The following is a 13,258-nucleotide window of genomic DNA, read 5'->3' on the forward strand; positions in this document are numbered from 1 at the left end:
GGGAGGCAGAGGTTGCAGTGAGCCGAGATTGCACCACTGCACTCCAGGCTGGGTAACAAGAGCGAGACTCCGTCTCAAAAAAAAACAAAAAACAAACAAACAAAAAAATCCAAAGAATACTTACAGGGAGATAATTGAATACAACAGACTGTGGAGACCTTGATAATGAACTTATCCAAGTACTATTCAAAGTAAAAGCCTCATTGTCTAAATTTTATCTTTTTAAGAAATTGTAAGGTCCAAAATCATACAATTAGGTTTGCAATAGAGAGGAATTAGGGTCATTTAGCATGCAAGCAACATCAATGACTTCGTTTCTACCAGAAACTGTGTTTGGCCTTTTCTATTTACCTGCCACACTGCTATTCCTCTGACGGGCCAGCTTGACCTCTGGGCACTCCCTTCGTACATGTCCAGCATCTCCACATATAAAACATCTGAGGTCTCTAAAGTCTCGAGTGTCATGGAGGTCTCGGGGGTCAAGAACATCTCGGGAATCTTTCTCTTCTTCATTCCCTTCCTTCTCTTCTTCACTGTCTTTCTTCTTTAGTCTAAACAGTAAACTGCTGATACCAATAATGTGGGGCTAGGGACTTGTAAATTAAGTGAGTCACAGAATAAACTATGCAGGACTCTCACAATAACAAAAGGACTAACATGCCCATCATTTCCTGTGTCTTTTTGAAGGCAAGGGAACAAACATTTATGGCACACCTGCTCATTTGGCAGGAACTCGGTTTTCCAGCAGTTTTGTAAAACAATATTATATTAAATTTTTTTAAAATACCAAATTTTAAACCTTTAACAATCCTTAGAGGTTGATATTTATTATCTCCAGTTTTAAAAAGAAATTGAGGCTTAGAGAAGATAAGTGGCTTGACTAAATTTAATAGTAAATAGCAGTGATGGAAACTGGAAGTTTGTTCTGTCTCAAAAGTTCCAAGTTTTTATATTAGGCCAGACTTGATGACAAAAGAAAGAGATCTTCCTGACCTACTACAATATACAGAACCTGGGAGACTATAATTCGTAGATATATTTTGAGGGAGTATAGAAGATGTACATTCCCCAAGATCTATAAATATAGCTCACAGATTCCATTAATTATATTTTAATTATCAGTTTGCATGACTGTGAGATCCTCAGCAAGAACCCAATGTCTTGGTCACTTTTATTTCTCCTAGAACAATTCCCAACACATAGATGGTGTCAATAAACACTTCTTCATTTAAAAAAAACCACAAAACTGGCTGGCATGGTGTCTCACGCCTGTAATCCCAGCACTTTGGGAGGCCAAGGCAGGCAGATCACGAGGTCAGGCGTTCGAGACCAGCCTGGCCAACACTGGTGAAACCCCATCTCTACTAAAGACAACAAAAAATTAGCTGGGCATTGTGGTGCGTGCCTGTAATCCCAGCTACTTGGGAGGCTGAGGCAGGAGAATCACTTGAAACCGGGAGGCGGAGGATGCAGTGGGCCGAGATCACACCATTGCACTCCAGCCTGGGCGACAGGGCGAGACGCCGTCTCAAAAAAAATAAAAACAAAAACAAAAACAAAAACAAAAAAACTGAGTGAATTAATGGAAAAATGAACAAACGAATGTTAGAAGATACTATTATACCACATACAAATCTTACCCTATTACAAAATTCCACTCGAATGAACATTTACCTTAGGTATAATTAAATACCCTAAACTTTCTCACTTAAACATTTCTGAACATAATTATAGCTACAAATTGGTCTCTCATTTATTTTCCTCAAAATGTTGATATATATACATTTGCCAACCTTTTCCTTTTAGGGCAGTCTTTCATGTAGTGGCCTATTTTTCCACACACACGGCAACATCTATCATTGGGAGCCAGTTCTCCATCTGTTAATACTCTGGAATCAAAGAAGTACTCCTAGGGAGAAAATGCAATTTTACTAGGAGGAATCACTATAAAACTTTTGAATCCAAATGGAAAGAAGACCAAGATGCAAACATGGTTTATTTTTACAAAGAAAATAACAGCAACAAATATTTCACTTGTAAGTAAAACCCAAGATATGAAAATAAGATTCACAATCATCATCATCACAGTTGCTAATAGTACTAACCAAGTTACATCCATATGACATTACACAAAGATGCTACAGATGAATAAGAAAAATCTCAATAAAGTAGATACTATTTTCATCCTCACTTTATAGGTGGGGAAACTGATTCAGGAGTTCAAGTCATTTGCCCATAGAAAAAAATAGGTTAAGTCTCAGATAAAAGATGTAGAGCTAAGTCTGTCTCACAACAAAACTCATGCTTTCTGCTATATTGGGCTACTTTTGGAAAGGAATTATTCTCTGTACAAAATTGCCTGTAGGCTAAGTGCAGTGACTCATGCCTGTAATCCCAACACTTTGGGAGGCTGAGGCAGGGGGATCACCTGAAGTCAGGAGTTCGAGACCAGCCTGGCCAATATGGCGAAACCCCGTCTCTACTAAAAACACAAAAATTAGCTGAGCATGGTGGCATGTGCCTGTAGTCCCAGCTATTCAGGAGGAAGAGACAGGAGAGTTGCTTGAATCCAGGAAGTGGAGGTTGCAGTAAGCAAAGATCGTGCCACTGCAGTCCCAGTTACTCAGGAGGCCGAGATGGGAGGACCACTCGAGGCCAGGAGTTTGAGGCTGTAGTGCATAATGACTGTGCCTATGAATAGCCACTGCACTCCAGCTGGGACGAAGTAGTGAAACTCTGTCTCTAAAAACTAAAAATAAATAAGTAAATAACAACAACAAAAAAAGCAATTCTCTGGTTTATGTGAAATATGATCGGATTTAATACAGCTTTTTAAGAACACGTAACATGTATTATGTAAAGAGGAACAGACCTAAAGAAAAGGCAGGGAATTAAAAAGAAGTAAATAATTTTCCAAAGTCTTAGAACCAGACTTATTTCTGCTTTATCTTTGCACCTTGCTTATCCCTCTAAACTTTAGCTTAGTTTTGCATTGTCACAAAGACTAGCTGGTCCTAACAGTGTCCATCCTTCTGGAAGTCAAGAGAACATGTCCACTTAGCTATTTTCACATTTCCCTAAACTCAAGGATAAAAGTATAAGAGACATGCCCAATAGGATGCCTATAGCTTTAAAAAGACAATAACAAGTATTGGTGAGGATGCAGAAAAACTGGAACACATACGTATTGCTGGTGGGAATGTAAAGTAGCACAGCCACTTTAGAAAACAGTTCCTTGAAAAGTTAAACATAAACTTATCAAAATGACACAGCAATTACACTATTAAGTATATACCAAGAGAAATAAAAACATACATTCTCACAAAAATTTGCACACAAATATTCACAACAGCATTATTCATAATAGCCAAAAAGTAGAAACAACTCAAATGTCCAACAACTGATGAATGGATAATAAAATGTGGTATATCCATACAATGGAATATTTTTCAGCCATAAAAGAGAATGAAGTATTGATATGAAGGAACCTTGAAAACATCACGCTAAAATGAAAGAAGCCAGTTTCAAAATGTTACATATCATATGATTTCACTTATATGAAATGTCCAAAATAGGCAAATCTACAGAGACAAAAAGTGGTTAATGGTTTGAGAAGAGGGGAAGAGAGGGAATGAGAACTGACTGCTAATGAGGACAAGGGTTTATTTTAAAAGAAGACGAAAATGTTCTAAAATTAAATTGTAGGGATGGTTGCACAATCCTGTATATATATATTAAAAACCACTGAATTGCACAGTGAGTTGTATATAATGTGGACTCTATTCCAATGAAGCTGTTTGGTTTGGTTTTATTTGCCTTTTTAGAGACAGCATCTCGCTGTGTTGGCCAGGCTGGTCTTGAACTCCTGGCCTCAAGCGATCTTCCTGCCCTGGCCTTCCAAAATAATAGATTACAGGCATGAGCCACCATGCCCATCTTGTGTTTTTTTTTTTTAAAGACAAGAGATACAATTCTTCATTACTACTGATAAATCAATGTAGCTAATTAAAATCATCATCCTATTTTTTGTCAGGACAACATGAAGGTCTTAATTCACCCAAGCTGCTTAAGACAGAAACCTAAGAAGCATTCTGAACTTGTTCTCTTTCGCCCATCACTTCTAATTAATGACCAAGTTGTATCCATTCTATTGCTGAATATCTCTTGAATCCACTTTTCTCTATCCTTCCACCCCAGTTAGGGTGGCCTACACCTGAGGCCAGCAAACTTATTCTGTAAAGAGTCAGGTAGTAAATCTTTTAGGTGCTGTGACAAAATTGAAGATGTAATATAGGTACTTACATAATGAGAGAAAGCAAATTTCCACAAAAAAATTCTATTGAAGAAATGTTAAATATGCTAATAGAAATAATTAGATATAATCTTTTATAAGTTTACTAGTAAGAAGAATATAATTATTTTGGAGGGAGATATAGTTTATTTAATTGGGGTTCAAAGTTAGTGTTCCCTATCATTAAAACTGAGAGCAACTGTTCATCTATAAATGCTGATCTGCAATGACATTTTATGTATTTTAACTAAAAACGCTTTTCACAGATGAAGAGGTTGAAGATTCAGAGGAGATAGAATAATCTAGAGTACATATGTAAGAACTAATCTTTCATAAAGAAGAAATACCTACAGATGCAGGTAGATTTACAGATCTTGTAGCAGAAAGCTAAAGGACTATTTATTTGATACTATGTACTGTCTCAGAGGAAAAGCATCCACTGGAGTGAGAAGCGCAGAGGTAAAAGGTGGGACAAAGTGCAGGGCATACAGCTTTTTTTTTTTTTTTTTTTTTTTGAGACAGAGTCTCACTCTGTTGCCCAGGCTGGAGCGCAGTGGCGCAATCTCAGCTCACTGCAACCTCCGCCTCCTGGGTTCAAGCACTTCTCCTGCCTCAGCCAAGCTGGGACTACAGGCGTGCACCACCACTCCCAGCTAATTTTTTTTTTTTTGTATTTTTAGTAGAGACGGGGTTTCACCACGTTGAGCAGGCTGTTCTCCAACTCCTGACCTTGTGATCTGCCTGCCTCAGCCTCCCAAAGTGCTGGGATTACAAAGTGAGCCACTGCACCTGGCTGGCATACTGCATTTTGAGTAAAATAAGTAAATCTGAAATAGTGCTAACAGAATAGGAGCTAAAGGTAACTGAAGAAATATGACTGTCACACATTACTAAAAGTCCAGTTGAGGCTGGTAAACGTTTATGACTGTAATATATACTTAAAACTGTCTAGCTTTTTGACTTTTTTCCATTAGTGTACAGCTACCCAAGGACAGGCACATGGTGGATACCTGAATTCATATAAGGTACGATACAGAAGAGTGCACAGGAAGGACTGTGGCACAAAGGAATTCAAGATATATGTTAGATGGCCGGGCGCAGTGGCTCACACCTGTAATCCCAGCATTCTGGGAGGCCAAGGCGGGCAATCATTTGAGGTCAGGAGTTTGTGACCAGCCTGGCCAGCGGGTGAAACCCTGTCTCTACTAAAAATACAAAAATTATCTGGGCATGGTGGCGTGCACCTGTAATCCCAGCTACTCTGGAGGCCAAGGCACGAGGATCGCTTGAACCTGGATGGCGGAGGCTGCAGTGAGCTAGGATGGCACCAGTGCACTCCAGCATGGGTGACAGAGTGAGACTCCATCTCAAAAAAAAAAAAAAAAAGCCAAAGTATATACTAGAGAGCAGACAAAATCTAAGTTAAATGGGGAAGAAAAATGACAGAAGACAGCTGATGGACAGGGACAAAATGGGTCAATATATAGGAGAACATAATGATGTAGAAAAATAACTGAAAGAACAAGAAAGATGAAAGGACAGGAAATATACTTATCTTTATCTTTCATAATTTAGGGAAATAAGGCAAATCTATCTTGCATGCTGTTATAATCTCAGTAACTAGGAGTGACATAGGTATGAAGTGTAAGCATGAAAGACTACGTACAAGGACATTTTCGACCATACAGGTTGAGTATCCCTTATCCAAAATGCTTGAGATCAGAAGTGTTTTGGATTTTGAAATACTTGCATTACATTTACACCAGTTGAGCACCCAAATCAGAAAATCAGAAATCTCAAATGCTCCATATGAGCATTTCCTTTGAGGGCCATGTCAGTGCTCAATAAGTTTCAGGCTTCAGATTTGGGGTGCTCAACCTGTGTAAGTTGTAACACTGACACAATGAAGATAACCTAAATGTCCATCAAAAGAAAAGTTAGATAAACTAGTATATCCAAGTTATGGAATACTACATACTGACTTTTGAAAGAGAATGAAGTAAATCAAAAAATGATTAGCAGACTCATGGGCCCCTTCTGCTAGGCCCCAAATGACATTCAAGACCAAAGATTTTGACATCTACATGTAATTATAATATATTGCATTAAGAATTACTAAAAATTTGTATGCATAAACTAAAACGGGCCCATTTCCAGTTTACCGAGGACTCTAATTTAGTATTCTACTAGAAAGTCTCGGCCAGGCACAGTGGCTCACGCCTGTAATCCCAGCACTTTGGGAGGCCGAGGCGGGTGGACCACCTAACGTCAGGAGTTCAAAACCAGCCTGACCAACATGGCAAAACCCCGTCTCTACTAAAAATACAAAATTAGCTGGGCGTAGTGGCACATGCCTGTAATCCCAGCTACTTGGGAGGCTGAGGCAAGAGAATCGCTTGAACCTGGGAGGCAGAGGTTGCAGTGTGCCAAGATTGTGCCACTGCACTCCAGCCTGGGAAACAAGAGTGAGACTCTGTCTCAAAAAAAAAAAGGCCGGGCGCAGTGGCTCACGCCTGTAATCCCAGCACTTTGGGAGGCTGAGATGGGCGGATCACCTGGTCAGGAGTTCAAGACCAACCTGACCAACATGGTGAAACCCTGTCTCTACTAAAAATACAAAAAAATTAGACAGGTGTGGTGGCACGTGCCTGTAATCCCAGCTACTTGGGAGGCCGAGGCAGGAGAATCGCTTGAACCTGGGAGGTGGAGGTTGTGGTGAGCTGCGCCATTGCACTCCAGCCTGGGCAACAAGAGCAAAAACCCCATCTCAAAAAAAAAAGTGTCACTACATGGGGCTGAGCATGGTGGCTGATGCCTGAAATCTTGGCACTTTAGGAGGCCAAGGCAGGAGGATCACTTGAGCCCAGGTGTCCAAGGCTGTAGTGAGCTATGATCGCACCACTGCACTCCAGCCTGGGGACGAGAGCAAGACCCTGTATCAAAAAAACAAAAATTAACCAAAAGGTCTGACAGCATGCAATACTGTGAGGTTCCTACTGAACACATGCATATATAAACACAAATAGTTGGATTCCTCACCATTCTCAGGTAAAATGCTTTATCAGTGTATCATCATATTTGTTTTGATCTGTTTTTCATTGTTTCTATTTCAATTAAAATATTAGTCAACTTATGCCAAATGCGGTGGCTCATGCCTGCAATCCCAGCACTTTGGGAGGCCAAGGTAGGTGGATCATGAGGTCAGGAGATAGATTGAGACCATCCTGATCAACATGGTGAAATCCCGTCTCTACTAAAAATACAAAAATTAGCTGGGCGTGGTGTCAGGCGCCTGCGGTCCCTGCTACTCTCGGCTGAGGCATGAGGATCGCTTGAATCCAGGAGGCAGAGGCTGCAGTGTGCCGAGATCACACCACTGCACTCCAGCCTGGTGACAGAGCAAGACTCCGTCTCAAAAAAAAAAAAAAAAAATTGTTTGCTTTTCCTTTTTTCAGTAATTTTGTTTTTACATTTTTTGCATTGTTTCAAATTTTACGATTATTTTATTTCTCTCCATTGTAATTATTATTACCCCATAAGAGGCTAGAAAATAAAAGTATCTGAGAATCAGTGCTCCAAGGGAAAAGAAGACTTCTGTCTGCTTTTCTTATTCTACCCCCAAGAAATAAGACACCTGAAACTGGACTGAACAAGTTCAAGGACATTCACTAAGTAAATGCATGTTTGTTGTGATGGTTAATATTGAATGTCAATTTGACTGGACTGAAGCATACAAACTATTAATCCTGGGCATGTCTGTTGGGTGTTGCCAAAAGAGATTAACATTTGAGTCAGTGGGCTGGGGAAGGCACATCCGAACTTAATCTAGTGGGCATAATTTAATCATCTTCCAGTGAATATAAGGCAAGCAGAAAAACGTGAAAAGGCAAGACATGCCTAGCCTCCCAGCCTACATCTTTCTCCTGTGCTGAATGCTTCCTTCCCTCAAATGTCGGACTCCAAGTTCTTCAGTTTTGGGACTTGGACTGGCTCTCCTTGCCCCTCAGCTGCAGACACTCTATTATGGGACCTTGTGATCATGTAAGTTAATACTAATAAACTCATATATGTGTGTGTATATATATGTATATATATGTATATGTATGTATATATGTGTATATATATGTATATATGGGTATATATATGTATATATGTGTGTGTGTATATATATAATAGGATATATATATATCCTATTAGCTCTGTCCCTCTAAGAGAACCCTAATACATTTGTTCTCTTTCTTGAGATTTCTTCTAAGTCTCTTGCTCTGAAGCTAAAACCTCCTGCAGTCTCCCTAACCATAAGAAAGCAGGCAAAAACCACAGTGAATGTGTGACAATGTGTGACCAAGAGGAATGTGTGACACTCTCCCACCCAATTCAGGCAGAAGGAAACTTCTCGGTTCCATGCTATCTAATTCAGCTTACTAAAGCTATACAAAAATTAGGGAAGCCCCAACAAATAATAAAGTATTTCTTTGGTTTTGTCTTCTATGTGTATATTTTCATCAAGATTTCTGGAGATAAAAGAGGGATGATGAGCAGCACCTAAAATTCAACAATCCAGAGTCTTGACTATCTATTCTCATTCACTCAACAAATCCTTATTTGGTGCATCCAATGTGCCAGACACTATGTATGTACTGGAAATAGAAAGGTGAACCTTACAGACATGAATCCTGTCTTCATGGGGTTTATAGTCTAGTGGAGAAGACAGAATTTAACAAATAGTTTAAACAAATAAAATTTTGAAAATATATATCTCATTATGGACTATGATAAATGCATTAAGAAAAAATATACAAAGCTATGACCATCTCTTTCTCTATATCTAACATCAGTTTGGAAACACGATTAAGCTTCTTGTTCTATTTAAAAAGAGAAAAGATTCACAATTCATATAATGTAAACTTACAGCTTCTCTGCCAATGAGTGGATAAAAAGGGGTACCAAAAAGTTTCCTTCCATTGATAAATGCTTTCATGATGAAATTGGTCACTATTAAAGAAAGAAGAAAACAATAAAGATGCAGACATTAATGTGTCAGAGTTTTAAAATCAGAGAATCTCTATATTTAAAACTTACTTTTTCTAGAAACTCCAGCACCAAGATTATGATTCAAGTCAAAAGGGTCTACAAAAGAAATATATCAATGATTAAGAATTACATTCACTGTACCATAAAAATATACTTAGAGGTCATTGCTAAAGTCTAATACTTATATGTACTCAGACTATACAAATCAGCAAACTCTTCCTCTAAAATTACACATTAAAGGATGAAAACTGATAAAAGAGGAAGAATCTTCCAAATCCTAATGTATTTCAGTTTTCCCCTCAATTTCCTTGACCAAATTTTGGTTGCTCCTGAATTAATATCAGTTTAAATGATTACCTTCAATTGCAATGCACTTGGAAGTCCACTGCTTCTCAAAAGTTGTCAACAGCTTTTTCTGCCGAATGCTAATTACATATTCCTTGAAATCAAACTCTTCAGTATAGAAACGAAGCAGTCCCAACCAAAGCTCCCCTAATGATTCTGTGTTCTTTCCAAGTGAAGGTAAACGCTTTTTCTACATATAAAAAAAAGAAAAGAACAATGTCTATACAGTACTATCCAAAACATGGACAGCAAATCCAAGTAAAATTATTAAATTAAACAATAATATCAGTGAGCATTCTAGAACATAAAGACTATTTTAAAATTACCAGTTCTTCTGTTTTATCAAAGAAAAAAGCATTCCATCCATCAACCATTCTCTGTGGAATCTGTTTTCCATCAAAGATCTGCATAAAAAAATTAATTGTATTATTAGATTTCAAGTGATCCAACCCAAAGGTCCAAATACTCTAATACCATTTTAGAATTTACCTATAAGACACAGTAAAATACTTCTTCCAAAAAGAACATGTCACGATGATGGTATAATTTGATGCCAAGAAATTAATGAATAAAACGTATCTGAAAGACCAAAGCTGGAAAAGGATGTCTTAAGAGCATCAAACTCCAAATGATACATCTGATGTTATCTACTTGGCCTATCAAAACATATCCAGTCCAAGAATAATGAAGCAAAACTTAAAAAAGAAACAGCAGTCATGATGAAACAGCAGTTTCATCAAAGGATCACAGATGTAAAAATACAAAATAGATAATACCTACTGATTGTGCACCCAAAGGAAGTCAACAGAACTGTTTTGAGACCTAGTACTTTTAATCATTTATCTGTATCAGATAAGGCTAAAAAGCAATTGGACAATCATTTTGTAAAAATGGAAAATTAGGGCTGGGCACAGTGGTTCATGCCTGTAATCCCAGCACTTTGGGAGGCCAAGAAGGGTGGATCATGAGGTCAGGTGTTTGAGACCAGCCTGGCCAACATGGTGAAACCCAGTCTCTACTAAAGATACAAAAAATTAGCTGGGCGTGGTGGCGTGCACCTGTAATCCCATCTACTCGGGAGGCTGAGGCAGGAGAAACACTTGAACCTGGAAAGCAGAGGTTGCAGTGAGCCGAGATTGTGCCACTGCACTCCAGCCTGAGTGACAGGGCGAGACTCTGTCTCACCAAAAAAACAAAACAAAACAAAAAAAAAAAAAAAGGAAAATTAGGAAGCTTTCCCTTACATTTTGATAAAGACTATAAACTTTATTAATTATGAATAATAATTCGCTGTCCTAAGGAGAAGAAAAAAGGAGAAAAAACGCTATTTTTACAAGAAGAAAAGTATCCATCCCATAAGATGTCTGTGTAACTGACTTCCACAAGTAATTGATACTTTTATTCTAAAGGAGGCTTAAGAAAGAGATGCAATAAAGTAGGAAGGTGCAATAGATTCAGTCAGGAGACCTGATTTCTAGCCTCTTATCCTGAGGAATAGTGATTCTGGGCAAGATAATCATCTCCCTAAGTGCTCAGTTTTCCCAGTGAAAATGAGAAAAGACTATATAAATTAGTCAGTCAGTAGTTTATAAATGGAGAAAACATATCACACCACCTTCTCTTTACCCTCCACCCTGACTAATGGGTCCCAGAATACAGTTAAACCACAATACCATTTAAATCCACTAGTTAAGGTGGGCCTGGGCCCAATGGCCATTTCCATTTTTGATGTGACAGTGATTTATAAAATTAACTACATGTCTGGCCCCTCCAATTTTATTCTCAGATTTAAGTTCTTTGTGGGTAAGGACTATGGCTTATCTCTGAAACCCAGAACCCTACTAGACCAAAGCCACATAGAGAACACTTAATATATGTTTGTTGAATGACTACATTTACTATGTAAGTATGTTACACAGAAATCAAGCTTCCAGGGACTAGGGCTAGTAGTTGCTTTTTTACATTTACATATTACTTAAACAGATACAGTTTACCAAAAGTCATCTAGCATATATTCTGACATTTCATAAAACAAAAAAGTGAAAGACTGAGGCCGGGCGCAGTGGCTCATGCCTGTAATCCCAGCACTTTGGGAGGCCGAGGCAGGCAGATCACCTGAGGTCAGGAGTTCAAGACCAGCCTAGCCAACATGGCAAAACCCGGTCTCTAATAAAAACACAAAAAATTGGCCGGGCGTGGTGGTTTGTGCTTGTAATCCCAGCTACTTGGGAGGCTGAGGCAGGAGAATCGCTTGAACTCAGGAGATTGAGGTTGCAATGAGCTGAGATTGCGCCACTACACTCCAGCCTGGGTGACTGAGCGAGATTCTGTCTCAAAAAAAAAAAAAAAAAAAAGTAAGAGGCAATTACAGCTATTAATATCTGAAACAAAAGATATAGGATTTCTGACCTCAAGAAAGAAGTGAAGATATTAAGGGGCTGACGTGTAACATTTTACCCTTAAAGATTCAGACGCTATTATAGGTACTTCATGTTTTGTAAACACAGATTTATTTGCGAGATATTGAAATAAACTACCTCTTTAGAACCCTGTTTTCAGATAATTCATACTTCTGAGTAACAACAATCCAACTCTTTAGATCTTGATTGTTTTTAAGAGATTTCATATTTTTCAGTAATATCCATGATCCAACCCAACTATGTTGGCTGATAACGCAGTGGAGTAGGTCTGTGGGCATTGGAACGTTAATCATCGCTCATTTTGCCTACTCTTTTGAATTATCATGTTTTACTGTGTTTAATTCTCCCCACTCTGTTTCAGCCCTCAGAAGCACTAATGCTATCCACTTTTACACACACACACACACACACACACTCTCTCTCTCTCTCTCCCTGCTGTCTCTCTGTTCTCTCTCATTCAACGCGAATCATCTTCAACTTAGCACTCAGTCCTCCCTCTAAACAAGTCAATCATATTACAAGGATCACCAAATAAGTCAATCATATTTATGTAAAGAATGACCCTAAACATTTCCAAATTTCTTATCTTATTGTGATATTCTAATATGTACTGCTATATTTATATTGCATTCTTCTTTTTAGACAGAGTCTTGCTCTGTCACCCAGGCTGGAGTGCAGTGGCACAATCTCAGCTCACTGCAACCTCCACCTTGCCAGTTCAAGCCATTCTCGTGCCTCAGCCTCCCAAGTAGCTGGGATTACAGGCATATGCCACCAAGCCCGGCTAATTTTTGTATTTTTTAGTAGAGACGAGGTTTCACCATATTGGCCAGGCTGGTCTCAAACTCCTAACCTCAAGTAATCTACCCCCCTCGGCCTCCCAAAGTGCTGGGATTACAGGAGTAAGCCACTGAGACTGGCCCAACTTGTAATTTTTTAGTTGTGGTAAGATACACAAAATATAAAATTTACCATCATAAGCATACAGTTCTGCGGCCTAAGTATAGTCATACTGTCACGCTACCATCACCACCATCCATTCACAGAATTCTCATCTGGTAAAACTAAAACTCTATATTTATGAAACTATTACTTCCCATTTCTCCCTCCTTGATTTCCTGGCAACCACCACTCTACTTTCTGTCCCTATGAATTTGACTACTCTAGG

The 13,258-nt window shown here is 38.7% G+C and overlaps 1 protein-coding gene across 30 annotated transcripts in view; it reads right to left on the reverse strand.

Moving 5' to 3' along the window:
- TUT4 (terminal uridylyl transferase 4) overlaps positions 1-13,258 on the reverse strand; it is a 223,386-nt gene that overhangs the window by 13,500 nt on the left and 196,628 nt on the right. For 14 of the 30 annotated variants that reach the window (XM_063613815.1, XM_063613819.1, XM_055235225.2 and 11 more), the window contains 6 exons: positions 9,997-10,074; positions 9,683-9,860; positions 9,374-9,421; positions 9,204-9,286; positions 1,794-1,909; positions 352-566 (listed from right to left, as the gene is read on the reverse strand). In XM_063613815.1, coding sequence (XP_063469885.1) covers positions 352-566; positions 1,794-1,909; positions 9,204-9,286; positions 9,374-9,421; positions 9,683-9,860; positions 9,997-10,074 — 718 coding nt within the window. The remainder of the gene's footprint in view (positions 1-351; positions 567-1,793; positions 1,910-9,203; positions 9,287-9,373; positions 9,422-9,682; positions 9,861-9,996; positions 10,075-13,258) is intronic. The other 16 variants (XM_063613832.1, XM_063613824.1, XM_063613818.1 and 13 more) reach the window with 2 other exon arrangements.

This window comes from Symphalangus syndactylus, chromosome 19, assembly GCF_028878055.3.
Source record: "Symphalangus syndactylus isolate Jambi chromosome 19, NHGRI_mSymSyn1-v2.1_pri, whole genome shotgun sequence".
In the NCBI taxonomy this organism is placed as follows: Eukaryota; Metazoa; Chordata; class Mammalia; order Primates; family Hylobatidae; genus Symphalangus; species Symphalangus syndactylus.